General features: G+C 39.4%; 1 protein-coding gene across 6 annotated transcripts in view; it reads right to left on the bottom strand.

Annotated features, from left to right (window-relative positions):
- Window positions 1-19,508, bottom strand: part of LOC127375751 (protein yippee-like 1) — a 33,523-nt gene extending 14,015 nt beyond the window's left edge. Inside the window, exons 1-2 of one of the 6 annotated variants that reach the window (XM_051421989.1) lie at window positions 19,081-19,508; window positions 9,606-9,890 (exon numbers count right to left, since the gene is read on the bottom strand). In XM_051421989.1, the coding sequence (XP_051277949.1) occupies window positions 9,606-9,722 (117 nt within the window). In that variant the 5' untranslated portion in view covers window positions 9,723-9,890; window positions 19,081-19,508. Of the gene's footprint in view, window positions 1-9,605; window positions 9,891-11,300; window positions 14,486-15,427; window positions 16,015-18,189; window positions 18,868-19,080 lie in introns of those variants that run through there. The other 5 variants (XM_051421987.1, XM_051421985.1, XM_051421990.1 and 2 more) reach the window with 5 other exon arrangements.
- Between the last annotated feature and the right edge of the window lie 1,689 nt (window positions 19,509-21,197).

Below are 21,197 nucleotides of genomic sequence, written 5' to 3'. Positions count from 1 at the left end.
ACAGAGCGTCATCCGGTTGACCGTTCGCTAAGGGCATTTGTACAATCATAGCTTAGGAGCTCTAACTAGGCCCAGCAGGCCTGTCAAGGTTTGGATTCCTCCACATGCTGAAGCAGTATGCATGGGGCTGTAGTAAGACTGATTTACAAAGAGTTTGTATGTTTTGTTTTCTATGCATTTGTCTCTGTATGCTTTAACGTAAGCTGACAACGTTAGCTGTCACCCAGTATTATTTGGCCAATTAACTGGCTTATTAAAATAACTCAACTTTAAAACAAATTACAGTTTTTGTTAGAAAAATCCACAGTCAGAAGAGGAACATTGAATGTGTGGGAACCATGATGCTACTTTATTAGGCTAACGTTAGCGTCTGTCCTGTTCTGTACTTGGTTTGGGGAAGTTCACACACACATCCAATATTTGTTTTTTCTGGTTTTAAAACAAGTTTTCCAACTATCTTATAGAATTAGCGTTAATTCTAACTAGCATCAGTCGTCATTTCAGCTGACAAAAAGGATATTTTTGGCTAGAAACAAGAATCTTGCTTTCGTTTATTTTTGCATGAATATGTTTATGAATGAAAAACTATAAATAAAGTATAAAAAAAACAAACAACTAATTGATTAATAAAGAAAATAATCTGCATAATCTGCATAAGTATGTGTATCACTGCTGATAGAAGAGTCCCAGGACTGCACAGCCTCAATAACATCTTCTACATCGTTTTACTGCAAAAAGAAAACTTCACCATTCAGGTGTGCGGCAGTAAACTGGCAGAAGCTTCCCATATTTAGTTTAGTGGTTGAGGGAGGAGGAGGAGAAGGAGGAGGAGGGAGGACACTGTGCCTGCCATACTTCCTTCTGGCCCGTATGCTCAGGTTAATCCTCTCTTTCTAGCTGCTCCATCTGCATCTTTGCTCGCCGGCTGGCATGCCTCGAAGACTCTGCGCATTAGCTCGGGGAGGGGAAACAGTTTTTTTTATACCTGGCTCAGGAGATTTCCAGCACTCAAACTGCAACTGTGGAGAGAAATGTGCCAGAACCTGCAGAGCTCTTCCAATACCTCCCTTTGTTGTTACCATGGCTGGGTAACTAGTTTCTGCCTCTCCTACTCTGTGACCAGTGAGAAACGTTAATAAAGAAACGTGGTACAGAAGCATGGCACTGTAGAAATATCACATGGGATGAAAATCAAACACGGACGAGGCGAGTGGCCCTTGGCAGTGTGTAGTGGAAAACACCAGACTACAGTGTCATCTTCTCCTAAGTAACATAATCGGCTTAGAAGGGTTGATGCTGAGGACTGGTGATGCTGCCTTGGACTACTGAACACACAAATGCTAACGAGGTGTGGCAGAGCATAGAGAGCTTATTAATAGATCTGAGCAGGGTGATCAAAATCAAGACGTTAATGAGAAAAATTTTCAGATATCGATCTATATTTTTAGATTTACTAAGCAAAACAAGCCAAATATTATCTAGTTACAGTTTCTTAAATGTCATTTTACATATCATTTTATATCAACATAAATATAATATCTTTGGGTTTTTTCGGTTGGGCTGGTTGGGTCTGAAGACTTGATATTTGTGATCTGGAAACTTTTAATGGGAATATCTTCTTTGACATTTTAAAGAGTGAGTAAATCAGTTGAGTAATCAAAATGATAATCAATAGTGGAAATAATAATTAGTTGCAGCCTTAAAGATTTCAAGTTCCATGCAGTGGATTGTGTTCCGCTTCAGTGCATTACAGCAGACTCTTTACACGCATATACAACTTCAATAATACAACTGAGGTTGTTTTTGAATTACAATTTCTATGCAATTATTAATTTGCATAAGAAAATTTGTGAAAAAAACCCCAAAATACTACAAATACCACAACAGCTTCCTGCAGGAAGTCACTGGTTTAAAGTTTTGCAAATTTGGCTGTCTCCTGTACATCCTGCATGCTACCTGTGGACTTTGATATGAGCCTCATGCCATAAGGGAAGTTCTCAGATTGTACATACAAACCTGCATGACAGGTTATCCTTTTATTACCTCAAATATGTATTCCTGATTGCTTCCTGTATTATCTCTAGTGGTGTATCTGAAGCTACCTATGCCTGTGTACATTAGGAACTACAACTGATAAATGCACTTCCCATGTGTACTGGCATTAAAAAATAATAATGTGCGAGATTAAAAACACAACATAAAGTGCACATACAGATTATGTTCACCTCCCTGATTTAAAAAAAAGACTCACAATAAACACGTGCAGATGCAGATGATTTAAAACCACAATGGTCTTGGTTACTTAAGGTTCTACCCCATTAAGTTATATTTGCCCATTGGTCTGTTAAACTAACAGCTCATCAGATGTTTCTAGATACAGAAACTGTATCAAAGCAGCAACATCTTTGTGACATGTTTACAGTGTCAAACCTCCAGGTAAAAGACAGACTGTCCAAGACAGATCCCTTCATTAAATCCAATTATTATTAAAGTGGGTTATTTAGACTAATGAGGTAATTTGTTAAGAGTGGCCTAATGGCATTGACCCAATAAACAAGGAAACACAACCCAGTCAACACTCCACTCCCAACTGTAGTGGTCTTGAGTTTTTGACGTTGAGCTAGGAGGTGAAAAGTCAGAGATGAGAAGTCGGATACAAGCACAAACCGTGGAACTGACATGAACTCTGACTCTTACTCAAAGGCTCCACAGCAGGGTGGATGAAGCTTTAATTATATCAAGTTAAATCCCACATCCTACTCGCTGCCCTGCTAGCCAAACACAGCATTTCCAATTACTCCATGTAAAAAAACAAAATGCATTTATTAACTATCTGACAATCATGAAGAGTGGTGGTGAGTGTTCACAAATAAGCATTCAGACTAGGCCTATCTTATTATTTTATTAGTAATTAATCTGCAGATTATTTCCTCGAGTAATCTATTAATACTGTCAGAAAATGTCAGAAAAAACTGAAAAATGCCCAAATTAAGCTATTCATATATATTGATGATGACTGTTTTGTACAACCAACAGTTTCTATCATGACTTTTCCACGTGAGGAGTACATGAGGGACATGAGATACAGATAGGAAATACATTTAATGTGGTCCAAAGTCCAACCAACAAAAACGTCATACATGTTTTAACAATCTCGCCTTTCTGCCTGTTGTCAAACTAAATCAGAGACTGCTTGACGTCCTTTAACGACGTAATAATACCTTCAATAAACCTTTAAAAAGTGGCAATTTCCAAAACCCGTACGATGTGTGTTCCATTAATATCTGAGAAAGATCTGCCCTATGTGTCCAAACTGATGTGTTTATGTCAGGGGAATCTGAGTAATAAAAGTCAGCATTTAAAAGGCCAAACACCTGCACAACCGAGACACAATGAGACACAAGAACATTGCACAGAGGGGGGACATTTGCCAAAACTTGAACACAAACATCCAGTGATTACGATAATGCATCCAAAGCCTTCACTGTGAGAGTCACCTGTTGCCCTAATGCTTGCATTAATTGCATTGTATTTTATGTTAAAAGGATGTGTGTGTGTGTGTATGTTGGGATTTAAAATACATTCTTAGTTAGTTAGTTATCTTCATTTTACAGGATTTTGGAGATAGCCGTTGTCTGAATAAATAATATATAATAATATCACATCCTCCACCTGACCTCAACCACAACAAATCCAAACATAGCCATCTTTAGCACGATGCTAAAAAACATGACCATATATGGGAAAGTGTGGCTTTAACCAGCCCACAGTAGCGTTTCAGTATTTGTCCTATCTAAACAAACAGCAGGGGACAGAAAAACAAACAAATTTAAATAGCAATGTCTTAATAATGCACCGCAATACAAGAGGAGTTTATGCCTATGTAAATATAAACCACAAACCAAACTGGGCCACTTTTACAATGCAGAAGACTATTTTCAGCATTCACTATTCAGAACTCCCTGAGACACTGCTTCTGTGCGGTGATAAATCTAATTAATTAGCATTTCCCAGTTTGAAGCTCTCTGGTGTTACTGGTTCTCCAGGATTCCTGTTCCAGTGTCAGTCCTGAGGAACCTCGGCAAACAATGTGGCGTGACTCTAATAAAACAAAGACACAAACATGACACCCTTTTACATTTTCGGCCTCTCCCACGAGACCTCAGGAGCACCGACGCCCTGAGCTCATAAATATCTTGCTCTCATCTGTTTGTCACATAGAAAGGGACAGTCGAGCTCGTATGAAGTCAGAGTCACGCTGAAGAGGTCAAATGTGCAGCTGAAGAAGAATTCTGTGAAGAAGAAGAAATCTGTGTTTTGGATTTGATTGTTATGAAAGTTATGATTTTAGATGCCTGTGAAGCAAATGTTCTCTATCATCAAATGTTTACCACCATAAAGTGAAGTATAGTTACGTCTGTTTAGGTAAACTGAAGAGCAGTTAAATGGTCCTAAAATCAAACTTACAGTATGTTTTCTTTTTGGATGACATTGCTATGGAAAATCACCACCATTTGACTTTTTTGCACTTTACCCAGACATTCGGAACATCCACGAATGCTTCTGAGGCACATAGGTCATCAGTACAGTACACATTTCCAAAAATATCCCAGCTGACTCGCTCACAAAAACCTAATTTACAAGCAGACACTTTAAGAGCTGACCTGTAGTTGGAGCTTTGGCACAGTCTTAATTGTAGATTGTGAATGGACTTCACTCTGCTGTATCACAGCCAACAATTCAGTGTGCCTGAATGTGCAATGCACATTAGCACACCGTTTAATCTTCTCCATACTTTGTATTCTACTCAATTTGTAGAAGCAATTCCCCTATTCCTCCTCTATTCAATCCAAGCCACGTGGAATCACAAGAAAGTGAAAGTGATGTGTTGAACTTCAAAACATGCCAACCTGCACTGATAAGAGCTCTGGTTTCAGAAGAATAAAACAGCAATCAACAATTCACTGCCTTCATCCCTTTTGTGTTTCATAGTGGGTTTTGTATCAAGACTGATACTGAAAATATATTTCTGTTTTTATAAATGAGTGGCCATTGATTAATGAATTAGAGGAACGTTGTGTGGTTATTGTCGGATTTTTTCCTGCATTGCTACTGAACTGTGCAATAACACTAACACGAATATCAATGAGGCAACCAGAGTATTTTTAAAAACACTCAACACATCTGTTCAGCTAACTCAAAAGTCTTCAAAGCTGTACTTTTTCTGTCATTCTCAGCTGAAATTGTTAGTAAATTATAAATGGTTGTCGACCAACAGAAGATTTGATTAATTGCTACGTGCATATTTCAACAAAAATGCCAGCTGGTTTGCATCTGGCTGTGCATTCTTCAAGTTAGAAATTCTTCTTTTTTGTAACTATATGAGCTGTGTTGTACAAATTAAGTTTCAGTGTTATGACTAGTGTTTTTTTCCATGTTAAATGTGCAGTCTCAGACCACTGAACTTCCTGATTACAAACAAGAGGATGTGAATCAAACAGGAAAGTGAAAAAAATAACAGCCCAAATTGTCTGACACTTGACGGCTTTAAATCTAATGTTTCTTTCTAAGCTGTTTCTTCTGTGGCTCAGCTTTCTTTGAGGAAAAAGTGTAATATTATATTATTGGGTATAACAAATAAACACACAGTTCTCATTAATCATTTTTCTCTGCATTATTCTTGTTCTTACTTTCTAAACTCGCATTCATTTTCCATTTTTCTTTTCTGCATCCAGTCAGCAACAATTTAATTTCCCACACAGAAGCCAATAAAACCTGCATCCAAAACTTTAATCATATGACACCTCATTCTGCCTTATCTGAGTCTTTCCTGTGTGACAATAAATTCACATATCTGATACGGCGGTTGAGCTGTTTACTGAGCTCTTCTTGCTGCCTGCACTAACAAGCTACGAGCTTCCATGTCTCCGAACCGCAGGAGGCAAATGGATTTCGACACAGAGATGGCGAGTGCGCAGATTGATCATGTTTGCCATTTGAATAACCAGCTTAGTGCGTGGTGAGAGTGCAGCGCACAGGGAGCACACTGTCACCATCTTATTATAAACACATAAAGGTCATTGCTTCTGTCGCTGCAACTCTGGTTCATCTGACACTTGATAAACTTTACTCAGTCTTTGCTCACCAACTGTTGATTTAAGGTCAACATTAAAGCAGCACTTTGGCAGCTTGCACGTTTCGTGACTCCAAGTGTCAGCAACTGTTTGGACAATGCAGACTTCAATACCTAGAAATCCTGTAACTAATTGATACTGCTATCCTTCAGAGGGAAAGACACCAGTGGATGTAACAGAGTCCAGTTCGCTCCAAGCTCAGGTTCAGATTGGTCACTCTCCGTGGGCATCCTACTGTGTTGTTTTGTTTGTTTTTGTCTCTGCTAGAATTTATTAATATGATGTGGGAGGATTTATGGGCCGGTGGCCACAGACCTATCAATAATTGTTTTTGGACCTTTTCAGGCCCAAACTGGTAGTGTCGACATTTGATAAGAGCTCCACAACAGCTTCATACTGAAGGAACTGTGTGATGTTAGATGATGATGATCCTTCACATATTTTATGGGACTCCACAAAAGGGACACAATATCATTTCCAAATAATATCCTTGAAAATGCATCTAAAATCCCAGAATTAATGAATATGCAAATTTACAAAGTTTTCCTGCTGGACACGACATGTCTTCTTTTTCACTATGAAGTCCATTCTCAGTGTATGCGTCTCTACAACACACTTGTATAAGTTGCATACTGGACCAGTCAAAGTTGGACTCAATGTTAAAAAGTGGAATTCATTCAGTGAAGTTCAGAGTTTTATTTCATCTTCTGACAACAAGGAGCAGCTTTAATTTTCTTTCTCTTATAAAGCACCTAAAGCTACTATTATTGTCTCAAACCAATGAACTTCCTTTTTGCAAACAAAAGGATGTGAATCAGACTGTAAAGTGAAAGAACTGCTATTCTGCACCCAGTTAAAATGTGCTACACCAGCAACTCAATCTCTCTGAGAGCAGCCACTGAAATCTCATTGAAGGCTTTTCAGACAGAGATATACTGTATGAAATGACACTGGTTTCCTCCATGTGGGACCTGAAAGTGTGACCAGCAAGCCCCCAAAAACTGTGATTGGCTATGAGGCGAGTTTGGAATTGTAGCCACACACGGAATTGCAACTTCCGGGAGCATCATGTTACACAAAAAGCATCTTTCCTCTCATACACAATCAATAGAAAAGGAGCTGCTGTAAAACGGTGTAAAATGACTTATTTCATCTGTTTAGTCCAATTTGGAAATTCTATAAAAGCAGTATTATCAAATTCTCTGTTATTTCTTTTTACCATTCATGTGTGTAGAGAACAAACAGGAAGTCAGTCTCAGGCATGCATGCAACTGGCTCCGCTTGAGTTTGACTCTACTGCTGCTCTGTAGGCCCAAAAACACACAAGTGTATCAACTCAGCAAAAATGTATATGTTGTAGTTATAAGTTAGACTAACAAGGAATATTTGGATTTAGCAAATCTGATAGCAAGGACTCCAACTCTTTTTTCCCTATCATAAAGGCGAATGTGACTGCAGCCCTTATTGAGGTCTACAAACGTAACTCTAAACTGGACCAAAAATACCCTAAAATTCAATGTACTCATCATTTGTGTTTTCATTGCATTTTTGCACAGGCTTTAATTTAATTTCTGAAATATCTGCAAAATAAAATGAATTAATGCTCGTTTACAGGACGATACAGGATGATGAAAATGTACTCAGGGCTACAACAAGTCTTGAGACTGATAGGACATGGAGCATTATGTTTTAAAATACTTAGAGATCCATGTCGAGGTTTGCTCAGTATCGTATTTCAAATTTGCCCTTTGAAAATCTTTTCCAGTACACCTTTAAGACATGTTCCTGCTATATTAGCTGGAGAAGAACTTCTTTAAATTCATACCAGCACTGCCAGACACTTTCTGACAGAATCTCTCTGACAACAGTCTGACAGAAACACTGCATTAAACAACTGACGTGTCTTATTTCTATGAAATCAGAAGTGCCCCGACTCCCAGACTTTAAAATGTTTATGCTCAGCAGGAGTGGATTATTGGTGCAAATAATGATGATGAAGTCCAGTCCAGTCAACTCATTTGTGAACAACCTCTTAATGTTTTGAAAGATTTGGATGAATTTCAAGTCAAGAAGTTATATGTATCTCTATCTTACACCTTTGACCTCCAAATTCAACAGTGCAGTCTTTTTTCTCCTCCATCTCACAGTTTGTAAGCAAGCCTCTGACATCTCAGTGAGCCACCGCAGTGCTTTCAATTCAGCCCTTTTTTAAAAAAAATTTACTCAAAAACAGCAACAGACACAAAAATAGCCGAGGCAGTTTTGACACTTTAAAAGACTGACCGGCTCTTTTGCGCTTCACAGAAACGACTTCAATAATAATGCCAGCAGTGGCTGTCATCTAAGACTCTGAGAATTTATCGGCAGAAATAAAGTACAGATGCAAGAGCAGACAGGTACACAAGCTTTGGAGATGCAATAAGGCAGGTGAGCATCAAATAAAATTACACTGCTGTCAAACCCAAGTGTCATTAGTCATAACTAATACCACAGGACAACACTCAATCACTGCCGAGTCCCAGCTGAGTGAGAGTTCACAGTTTAGCGAAGCACGGATTTACTCTTTTAAAATATTACCAGGACAAGATTTAGCATCATGGCTCATAATGCCATCCAAAAGATCATCAGAGACCAAGACAGCCATTTCGATATCCAGATTAGTCTGTCAATTTATTGGTGTTTGATTTTAATAATTAAAGACCAGCTCATCCGGCTCATCAAACTTGTTTCCAGCAGCACCAGGCAGCTATTTCTTACAAACAAGCTCTGACAAAGACCATTGTGCCCTACACATCACCAAATGGCAAAAACACAAAGTTAGCTGGTGAACATAGTGGAGCATTTAGCAGCTAAAGAGCCAGATATTATAGAGAGTTGGTGGACACCGATGTCTGCTTCATGTGTAAAAAGTGAAGTCCACCCATGCATTCTTGCAGATAAGTTGATAGGAGTTGGAATATGTAGTGATTTGTGGCACTAGTTTTTCAAACTATTGTACTGTAGCTGGTGAGATAAATGCTCCATGCTAGTGCCGGTCGCAACTGTCAAGTCAGCTGTTGGTTAGCAAAACTACAGTCCAAGTGTCAGCAAGACAGGAAGTTCACACAGTGTGTTCAGAAGATGTGTTTGTACCATTGACTGCTGTCAAGACAGTTTGATGTTGGTCAAATTTCCATCTCAAAGTTCACTAAAGTGGAACTCAGCAAAACACAGCAGCAATTATACTGAAATGAATCAATTTTTCTGTGATAATATATTTTTTTAACATTACTGAATGGGTCTACACTCACAGTGTATTTCAAGTATCTTCTACATTTATGTATAAATATGGCTGGTGGGAAAACTGCAAAGCAGCATGTAGCCTTTTTAATGTGTATAAATATAGATGGACCAATTGAATGTCATCTGAAAAGCTGTTTGGTGGCTTCAGGGAAGGACTGGACGAATAGTGAATTAAAGAAGCCGTTGTACCTTTGAGATGAGCTCGTCGTGGTTGGCCAGATGTGCCCGGCAGTGGATGCAGCTGTAGGTGCGGTGGCAAGATGGCAGGTAAGCCTGGAATGTCTTAGACTTGGTCATCTTCACCATGTCAGTGGGGCAGGGCTCCTCGCTGGTGTCAGGGCTGGCACTGGAAGAGTTGCAGCTCTGCTGAACTTGCTGACAGAAGAAACACTGGAAGATGCAAGCAAAAGCCGTCGTTGTTGTGGAGTGGGTGTGTGGCACGCTCCACACAGACACCACAAGAGAAAATCAAACCTGCAGGGCGAAAAGGAAAAGAGGGGCTGCGGTGAGGGACACGCGTTCCATACTTCCTATTTTTAGAGCTCATGATCTTGATTGCATTTCCAATATAAGCGCAGCTCATTTGCTCAAGCAATCATCTGATTACAATAATCTATTATGTGATTACAATCGCATGTTGTTGCCGACCAACATGGCTGCATGCTGATGTAATTTAATATGACCCGTCAAACAAACCCTTGTTTATGTAAAGCCCCGTAACATGTCTCACTTGGTCACAAGCTATTTTATTATTCGGTTTATATTACAGCAGCGCGTCCTTATTTGTTCTGTCCCACTGGGCCGATAGATGTAGGAGGAGATTATTGTAGCTTCAGGGATAAGAGTTAGGTGTTTTTGTTTGTTTGCCTGTCAGGAAAATTATGTAATCATTCATAGAATCCTTCAAAAGGACAACATGTGTATTACTGACATTTATCTTACACGCTTTATTTTAACTGCAAAAAGAGTTGTTTTGTTGAGTTTAGTGTGGCAATTATAGTTTCAATTAATGTCCACTAGCTCTGTTTTAATTATATATCCTACGTAAAATATTCAAATTTTATCATTATGTTGATTCACAAGTATTATTGCGTTAAATATCATTTTGAACTGTAGATAATTGTGGACTAGTAGCGACACTAACTCCTGTCAGTCAAAATAAAGAGGAAATACTACATAGTGATCAGTCTTTGTAGCAATTAAATATGTTTTTATAACTTGTTTTATTTAGACTAAGCTATTAACTAATGTGCCAGCTTCAGCCAAATTATCATCTGCAAATAGTTGGCATGCTGATGTTAAAGGATAATTCTGGTTTATTTTAACTGGTTTTGCCACATATAAGATATTGTACTCCCCATGTAAACTGCTAAAATCTGGGAATGTGGTAACATTTAAGAGGATTATGTCTTAATGAATCCCCCTCTGAGTAATCCTTTTTATTTTTAAGTTTCAAGACTATAAAAGTCTTCATACTCAATCAAACTGGGATCACTATAAATAATATAATTATATAATTATAACTATAATTATAATCTTCCCTTGTTCTAACATAAAATGTGATACAAGTTAAAATATTCTATTCCCTCCTTTTGCTGGGGGCCCCTGTTGGTCCCTGGACCCCAGCATTAAAACCAATCAGACAGGTAGTCGACAAGCCAACAGCTGAGCCAGATTATCCAAACAGCATTGCGTGGAGGTAGAACTGAAAGTGTGAGGATCTGAAATGTTGGTAATAAGCCTCTATTGCAGAAAAGCAGTAAGCACAGTAGATCAAAGCTGAACCAGGAAGTCAGTCTGTAAACTCTAACACATTTTTACAACAGACAGGGTAACCATTTTACAGTGTGCCTTCATTTTCCTTCACAAATAAGTCTGCCTAACCTTGGGTTTGTTTACAATCTGTCGGATCGTCTGACTGCTCCTGTTTCTTGCTCCTTTGGACTTCTTATTAGTGACTCGTTCCCAGATCTCAGCAGTTACTTAGGTGAGTGCAACGTAATCAGGAACAAAAGAAACCATGGCCAAAACTACGAAAAATATGAGCCCGGTTTAAAACAAACAAACAAACAAACAAAGAGGGCAAGACAAAAAAAAAAGCACACACAGCAGGACACAGCGTGAAAAACATATCTCCAAACAGAAGCTTTATCATGTTTTCACGGCTGAGATGAATTCAGCATGCCGGCAGGAGATTCAGCTCTACAGAAACAAACGCATACCAGTTCAGTTCATACGCAGGACACACTAGAATAGCCGATGAGACAATGTAGCCAAGACACAATGAACGTGTGACCTTTCAAAAAGAGACTCAGATTGACAAAAACATCTCTGCAGGTGTACAACGCCAAATATTCACCAGAATGGAGACCTGCTCCACCTCTTACTGTACTGCTGTCTGGACTTTGGTGTGGCAAGAATTTGGATTCCGGCTGACCAGATATGACGTTATTGCTGACACAAGCACAAAAATATGCATATTCAATCTTTCAAAAAGCCAATTCAAAAGCTAATTCATTTCCTCAAAAGAAATGCCACACTCTAAAAAAAATACCTAATATATCATTCACATCGTCAAACAGACCAATTTTGTTTTATATTCTTCATTTCTATTCAAATAAACCCTTTTCTCTGCCTCTTTTTCACGCTGCTGCCTTGGTCTCTGTGCTGCCTGCTGCCTTTTATGACCCTTTTATTTATCTTGTCTACTGAATTATCATTATTAATAGTTATGTTTGTGTGTTTGGGTCCGTGGTTTACAGCGAGCAGGAACTAAAAGGCTCAGCTGTCAAAGGGAATATTTTACACAAGCGTTGCTCCTATAAACATTTCTGTCTGTGTTCAGAGATGATGGCTATTTGGTGTCTTTAAGTGGACACTGAGGTTTGAGGTTACAGAGGTTTGGAATGAATATGCCTCTTACTAGTTTACTTTTCTCCGGTTTCTTACTGTTACGCTGTGTTGTGTCTTGTTTATTGATCATTCTTTCATTTCTATGCGAAGCACTTTGTATAGCAATCTTGTCCAAAAGGCACCGTGGAAATGAAGTTTATTTTCATTTGATAAGCTGTGATTCAAACACATTCAGCTCCAGTCACAGTTCACCAGCACTGCAGACTGTGATGGAGAGTAATTGAGCACATGCACTAAAGTATTACACTTAAGTGTATTAGTATTCATGTTTTACTGACTATTATCTATTTTGTTTGTTTGTCCTTTTATCTGTTTTATAATTGCATCGTTATGATTTTTTAATTTTTTAATTTAACTTAGTCTCTAATTATTCCAACTGTTTACATTTGTCCCTGTCTTATAATCAGCTTTTCAGTCATCTGTAAAGCCCTTTGAACAGCACTTTTCTTTAGGAAAGTATCATTGATTTATTGGCCACTTGGGAGCAGCAGAACAAGCTACAGGCACAAAATCTGACATATTATGGGTTTATAAAGTTATTATTGTGTGAGTGTTAGCCAACAGTTGCTTATCATCCAGCCGACACAGAGCAACACTGAATGAAAAGTTAAGAATTTGAAAAGTCCTTCCTATGTTCTTACTAGCTAGATTCAAACTAGTGATTTAAAACTTAATAGCTAGTAAAGAATTTGAAAATTGGTTGCTAGGAAACATCTGCTTAGCGCTGTCTACTCAGAATAACTTTCAATAATCATGGTTTCAGTGGTACAAAAGACCTTTTTTTTAAATGCCTAAACCCAAACAAACTGGAATTGGAGGATGTGTAGATAAAAATGTCTCTTTCTTAGGTAAAACACAGTGATTCTTATTTTCAGGTGAGTATACGCTGATGAAAATATACTGATGAATACTACACTCTATTTCTGCCATATACTGCCAGTAAATCCCCCTCTTCCTACACACTGGACCTTTAAATGAAGGCTGTGAATACTTTTTTCCACCACTGAAGGCAAGTGAATGGCTGCACTGTTCTCATGGACCACCTGTCAGTCAAACAGCGTAGGCGGGACTATGACATCTTGTGTATTTTGTTGTTGATAAAAATTAGACGGCCTATAGGTGGTGCCATTTATCTGCTCAACCACAGTGGCTTTCACTTCATATATTTACTAGAAAAATATATTATGAAACATGCTTTATGTGCAGTGGGGGGGGGGGGGTCTGTTTTTCCCCAGAAAGAAAAACCAGACACAGACGACAGTAGACAGTATTAGAAAGAGAGTGAAAAAGAAACTTATTTATTTATGCTACTGTATGATTCTCAAGTAAATTATACTCCATAGTCAGCCATATTTTGTAACCTGATACTTCTTTTGAAAGAGAATGTGTAAGTTATAACAAAAGACAAGTGTGAGGGGGTTTATTCTAATCTTTTGATTCATAATCTAAGTGTTGAAACTCATTTAAAATGAACTACCTGTTGTCCTTTAACATTGTGTACCACAGCCAACAGGCTCAACCAGCAACAAGGCATAACAAAGGTTGCGCCTTGTTAAAAAACACAATAACCCTGCTGCATCCCTGAGAGTGAACACACAATGAGAACGAGCTTCAGCGGCTCTAGAAGTTTCCAGTTGAGCTCAACGTGCAGCAACAGGAAGAGCAGCGCCGAGACAGGAGCCAGCAGCCAGACGACAAAACAAAGAAGCTTCCGCAACTCAACAGGAAGCAGCCGTGACGTGAAGCATGGCTGCTCTGCAAACACACACACATAAACACACACAGACACACACACACACTTACACGTCTGGGAAGGTACAGAAGCCCAGTTCAGAACCCAGCGCCTCCAGACAACCATATTTACATACATACTGTATAATCTGCACAGGTGCTTGAGGCATAATCCCTGCATGAAAAGGACAAAATCCCCTTTATGAATTAGCCCAGTTTAACCTCGGTGGCACGTGCATGGGGAAAAGGTAAACACACAAACACACACAAACAAACACACATAGAAACCAGAGCTTTATAAGTGTGTCACACTGGAGCATCCTCGCCATCACTGATTAAATTAGCTTTGTGCAGTAGAGGAAGAGTTGTCTCTCACATACACAGACAACAGCATGCTGTTATTTGCATTTAGACAACCCCCCCCCCTTCCAACACACACACACACACACACACACACACACACACACACACACACTGACAGCATGACATGACGCACACACCTTGCTTTTTTCTTCAAAAATGCCAAATAAGGACAAGTGGGGAGCTGTTTGTTTGTTTGTTTTGGTCCCCTGTGAAGCCAAGTTGCTGACTTGAGGGTATCTTGAGGGTTGACAGCACATGGTCTTATTTGTGTTGACTTTTTATGATGTTACTTAAGCATTTTCTGTATTTTCACGTCAACACAACAGCTGAGAAATACTTTAAAATGAAGCCTTTAATCTTCAAAATCATCAAATCATTTGCTGGCACTAGAATCTGTGTCTCTTTTGTTTCAGCCTTCATCAGTACGTGGAGACGGGTTATTCTGTTTGTTCTTAAGGATAAACAAAAAGGAGAACTACAAAAAAAAAAAAAAGAGAGAGAGAGAGAGAGACATGAGTTGAGACGACAGGTAACACCAGCAGGAACAGCTGATAGTCAAACTGAGCAAAGTGAAAACAAAGAGGCAGCACAGTGTGCGTCTCTGGTAACCAGTAACAGGAAGAGTGTCCAGACAAAAGACTCCACTCAATGTAACCAAAAAAAGCAACACATCTCCGACACAACATGCGCTCTAACATCCTCAATAAGTTCATCTTGACATTACAGCCTTCTGCAACCTCCCTCCGTCCATCTATTTTCCTCCATCTCATCTTCTAAATGTGTTTACCCCCCCCAACAAAGAGCACGACGCCAGCTCAAGTGCAACAGTGTCGCTGTGCTGGCTGGTTTGTATTGTTTTGTTTTTTTCCGAGCCTGATGCAGTCTGTGAATCCAGCACGACACCAGAACAGTGTTTGCTGCTTCTCTTTCAGCTTTTTTTCCTCCTTTTTTTTTTTTTTTTTGTTTCTTTCCTGAGGTAAACATTGCCCTGCTGCTGTACTCACCACCTGGATCAGATCTGAGCAAAACGCAGCTTGGTGGAAAACTGCTTGCTGGAGAAAGAGAGAGATGTTTTGTTGAGAGATTTTTTTTTTTTTAAGAGTTAAATAAATGATTGTCGTCGTCCCAGGCTCTGGTCCATGGGTGCTGCTGCCAGATGGGAACTTATTGTTGAGTCCTTTGGGTGCTGACGGATCTCATTTTTCCCAACACGGGCTTTTGTTGTGTCTTTTGTGTGCGTAATGGACTGGACTGGTTACTTTGGTACGGAAACGTCACCACGTGGGAGGGAGATGGAGCTGGGATTGACAGCCGGGCTGGCCCATAGGTGGCTGCGATGCATTCAAGCTCCCGTGGGAAAGATGGAAACCAGGTCGAAAGTAGTATTCAGGTGGAAATAACGTTAATTTCACATCTTATTTGTAGTTCATTTAGTATTGTGTATGTACTTACGCATTTTCTACTAGACCTACACAATTGTCTGTTCTTTCTGTTCTTTGACTTTCTTCTAGCTGCTGACACTTCAGTTTCCCAGCACATGATAAATAAACTTCATCTCATCTTAAAGTGAATCCTATTGTAAATAGCTCAATTTACTCCAACTTCATTTGGTTGTTTTTGTTTATAGTTTTGCTCAGTTAATAGTGCTGCTTTTGTATGGGATCTATAAATAGATCATTTCGAGGGCCCTCCCCCCATATGTGTTTCAAGTTGTTGACTTTGGCAACTGAAGCCCAACTTTTTCTCCAGTGGAGGTCAAGATATTTTGGACGTGTTTGTTGCCTGGAAAATGTATTAGCCTGCTGTTAAACATGACCTCAAACGCATCACACGTAAAGTGTCTGTGCCTAACAAAGTTGAGGATTATTCATCAGAAGCAACAACTTACATATTTCAGTTTCAGAAAAATGAAGTTATTGTTTTGTTATTGCTGGAAGAGATTATTTCCCATGCGGCCTGAACGCGCCACCGCTGGGAGGAGAGAGCGCGCAGATACCCGGATGTGTAAATAAATACAAGATGAGAATATGAATCTGACTCCTTTTCATTTTTCTGATATGAAAAATAGAAATTCTTGTTTGTCGTGCTTAGTTTTCCACCTGCAGCTGTCTGTTGTTATTAATTAAACACAGAGTCACATTTGGTTTCTGCAGCTGATATTTCCGACACATTTACCCCTCAAATTGCATGAGAAATGATTCCCAGATAATCCGCCTGTGCACTGTTTAAATGGCATTGTGGCTGAAAATCCTTTAAGATAAAAGGACCCTGACCTGATTTATAAGGATGTCAAACACGGCAAAGCATGCAATCTGCTATCATCATGACACCATATGAGAACAGAAACACCAGCAAGCAGAGGAAGGTCAGCTGAGCAGCATAGAAACACTACAAGAATATTATAGGATGAGTTTTCCTGAAAAACAGTCAAACAGTTCTCTGAGGTTTTGCGCCAAAACAAGCCTCTCCCCATTTGTTCATTTTAGAAACAGATCAATAGATTCCTCGAGTGTTTCTTTTTTTTAAGCTTAGACATATGATACTGAGCAGCAGTTCTTATTTTATAGATATACATATAGGAATAAAAACAAACAGCAGTAGACCGCCCCCACCTCTACCCCCACCTCCTCCTCCTCCTTCTGCTGTTTATGTGTCAGTAGGCTACTGCATCATCCGGACATTGAACAGGTTCACTGCATACATATATATATATATATGCCATAGATAACAACATTAAATATAATATAAAATCACACATTAATCTGGTTCCTATACCCCCAAACCAAAGCCCCCCCCGACCCTTGCTGTCCTGACGTCGAGGACGCGCGTCAACAACAATTCATGGTCTCATTCATGTTTACTGCATTTCATTAGAAAACAAACAAAAACAACAAACACATTAGACAAAACATTGACAACGCAGCAGGGGTCCCGTTGTGCTGCGATACAGTGAAGCCCTCAAATGTGTGTGCATGTAAACACAACACCGCAAACTGCAGCTTCCCTCCGAGGTGCAGGCTGTGCGCGCGTGAGCGTTATGAAATCCATCCTTTCACTGTGTTTTTGTCCCCTGTTCACGTGGCATCATAAGCCCCCCTCCCACACACACACACACACACACACACACACACACACACACACACACACACACACACACACACACAAAAACTGACCCGAGATCTGCAGCCAAAAGAGGCGCACAGACGACGACGGCGATCATAACGGAGATAGCGCAAACCATCAGCTGAAAGGAGCTGCATGTCGGGGGCTTTTGCCTTTTAATGAAACTCGAAGATCAAATTGCAAAACGTGTGTCATTAAAGAGGAATTGTAACCCTATATTTAACGTGAGCTGGTTCTTATAGGTCTACAATTGTAGAAATCCTACAGAGGAAGAGGGAATCCAAACACATCTTAAAGCACGATATAAATAGCACACTTTAAGTTTCTAGAGGAATATTACAGACTGTTATACGAGATTATTAGCCTTCTTGAATAGGTTATTAAAGTGCTCTTCATGCATTGCATACTTTAATGGATCTGCAAGCATCCCAAAACATAAGAAGCCTAATCCCATCATGAATTTAAGCACGATATAAATAGACCACGAAAAAACTAGGAATCCCTCGGTGCAACAGGAAGCAAACATAAAAACATCATAAAGTAGGGTTGTTATAACACACTCACCAAACAGACACACACTTTAAAAAAGCAGTTTTTACTAACACACTCGTGTCCTCCAGCAGGTCACTTGCTCTCCACTCACCCCAAAAACACTTCGCCTTCCCCCCATCGGAAAAACCAAAACAACCCGGAGAAGGAATCTGTTTTCTCCGCTGGAGCTGCAGGAAGTGTTGATATTAGGAAAAAAAAAAAAAGAAGAAAATAAAAACAAGACACCTTCACCGTCCCATAAAGGTAGCAGCAGCTTGTCTAGGTCGGGCCGAGTGCCATTCAAAAAAAAGTCTCAAAAAACATCAAATCTCCTTGGAGGATCTTCACTGCGTTCATAAACCATAGACTATCTGCGCTAAACCGTGAGATCTGCGGGATATCTCCGTGGGTCCGGTTCGAGTACAGTCCCCTCCGTGAGGTGGGTCAGAGTGTGTGCATGTTGGAGCAGCTTGCAGCTTTTCAAAGGCTTTTAACCTCTATACCTTTAGCTCTCCGACATCAGCGGCAGGACAGGCCGAGCTGTCCCGTCTGCGGCCTTATTTATACTGAAATCCTAATTAGCTGTGTGATGCGCAGCGCGCTTTGAATAATGCACAAACACATTCACCAGCTCGGATCTGCCGCACGACACTGTCCGGTCGGTTTAAAAATCTTTCTCTCCTCGTTGGGATGAGTTGTGAGAGCTGATTTAGGTCTGAAAACATAGACAAAAAGTGGAGAAAAAGCGGTGTTTTATTTCCACCTAACAGTGCTGCCTTCGAGTGCTTCTGGAAAGACGAGTGTTAAGAATGGAGCGCCCAAGAACAACAACGTGGACATTATTATAAGACATTATTATCGTCCCACAGAAAATGGAGTTTAAAGCCAACACGAATCACTGGAATACATCAAACAGCAAGCAACTCAATTATTAAACTATTCCAAATGCATTCAATCACTTGACATAAAATGACAAAATATTTCCACATAAGGCACAACTTACTTGTTTTTGCAGCTTTCGGCCACATCTGGATATCTTCCTCTGTGGATCCAGTTGTTCAGTTGTCATTGAGGTGGTTTAGTTTGGTTTTTATAGACAGGAAGCATTCAACAAGGAACAAAAACATTTACCACAATAACTCTCTACACAGTTTGTTTGCAGTTTCTCAGTTTTCCAGGTTGAAAAGTATCGATTTTTTCGTCGTAGGGCTATTTTAAGCTTTAAAGCAAGTTTGGAAACTTGAAATACGATTGGTCACGACATCACGTGGATTTATTTATTTATTTTTCCCAGGGGGTGAAGGCAGAAATCATGGACGCCATGTCAACAGCTGATGCACTGTTTAATAAGTATATAATTACCACTTTCTTATGTTTGTTTTCGCTGTTGAGCTTTTACAGCCTCAAAAAGATTTAAGACAAAGTCTGCTGGATGCCATTCAGCTGCTACCTTCGACCGAAACAACCAAAAGCACATGTATTCATCTTTCACAGATTTTCAAAAATGTTGATCTTTGCAGAGGTACGTGAAGGCAGCAGTAACCTAGCTACACAGCCGGTTCTACAAATAGCGTCCAATCAGTGAGAAGAAGAATCTCCGCCTGACCAATCCGCGGCGACGGAGGGCGGGGCTAGAGGTCCTCAGCCAATCAACCGGAGGCCAGACTCTGGACAGCGCGCTGCCGTGGCTCAGGGTTGTTTTTGGCTGTGCGCGCCACCGACACAGACGCGTGCCAAAATCTAATACCCCATGGCGCGCATGCGTGACTGCATTGCAAGCACGTGGTCAAGAAGCGCAAGTAAACAAACCCCCTCAAAATCAATACCGTTGATTGACGTTTTAATACTGGTGTTTACTGTAGTTTAATCATATATATTTATGTCATGGTTAATATATTTATATTTTATAAATCATATTTTATAAAACAGTTGAATTAATTATATTAAGTTGACTTAAAAAAATGTTTTTAAATCTAATTTTGATGTTTCCTTTTTATCCACTTTGTTTGTATTTATTTTGATTCATTATAATGGATTTGTGAAGCACATATTTTGTATTAATGTAGATTTAATAGGTTGATAAATGTATATCAACCCTTCATTTAAAAAGGAGATGTTTAGATTACTGCAGTGTAACTCATCCTTTATTCTGACAGGATCACGTTCACATTCATTTGAACTTTTAAAAATTAATAGAGTTTTCTGGCCTGTACAAAAATGAACGACATTAATTTATGAATCAAATTGCTGAGTGGACAGAGGAGAGACTGCAGTAGATGTTATCAGACAGTACGACAGCGCCCCCTAAAGGACACTGTGGCATTAAGCGCCTACGATTCAGTGAGAGTGACACTTTCCAATCTGTTGAACATGAGGAGTTGTTCCTTCTTCGGTCGGACATTATTGCGTCTATTATGCATTTCTGTTTACACTAGCTTTAAAACAAAAAATCCTTGCTGATTCCTCTTCATTCATTTCCCCTGCACCGTATATGATTTAAAACAGATATTTAAAAAAAAACTTGTATTTTCTTTTAATTTAATTGAATACATTTAAAACTTAAATTTAAAGTTTAAAGGACACATTATAAACCTCTATGACCAATAAACCAAGTACAATTCTTAAACTACTGTACTCAAGTATTTCCATTTGATGCTACTCTATACTTCTAGTCCACTACATTTCAGAGACAAATACTGAACGTTTTCCTCCACATTCATTTATTAACTTTAGTTTCTAGTTACTTTGCAGACTCAGATTAAAAAAGGGTTTGGGGAAGTTATTTGCATACATTTTAAGGAATATTTCTACATTTGGGAAATACACTCAATGGCTTTTTTTTTGTCATAATGTGGTTGAGATCGATACCACTCTAGTATCTATATAGTATTTTGCTAGCTTTGGACAGAGCCACGCTGGCTGTTTCTCCCTACTTCCAGTCTTTTTAGTAAGCTGCAGGCTGCAGCTACATGTTAGGCATACAGACCATAGACTGCGTACAGGCGTGAGAATGAAATGGATCTTCTCATCTAACACGACTGCAAGATGAAAAGTGGCAAACAATAGCAGCCACACTTCATGTTTTTGGAGTAATACACCATTTTTATTTAGAATGTTCAC

The sequence above is a fragment of the Dicentrarchus labrax genome, unplaced genomic scaffold (genome assembly GCF_905237075.1).
Source record: "Dicentrarchus labrax unplaced genomic scaffold, dlabrax2021, whole genome shotgun sequence".
Classification (NCBI taxonomy): Eukaryota; Metazoa; Chordata; class Actinopteri; family Moronidae; genus Dicentrarchus; species Dicentrarchus labrax.
Note: the sequence above shows the minus strand (reverse complement) of the source record. Positions and strands in the feature narration are given on the sequence as shown.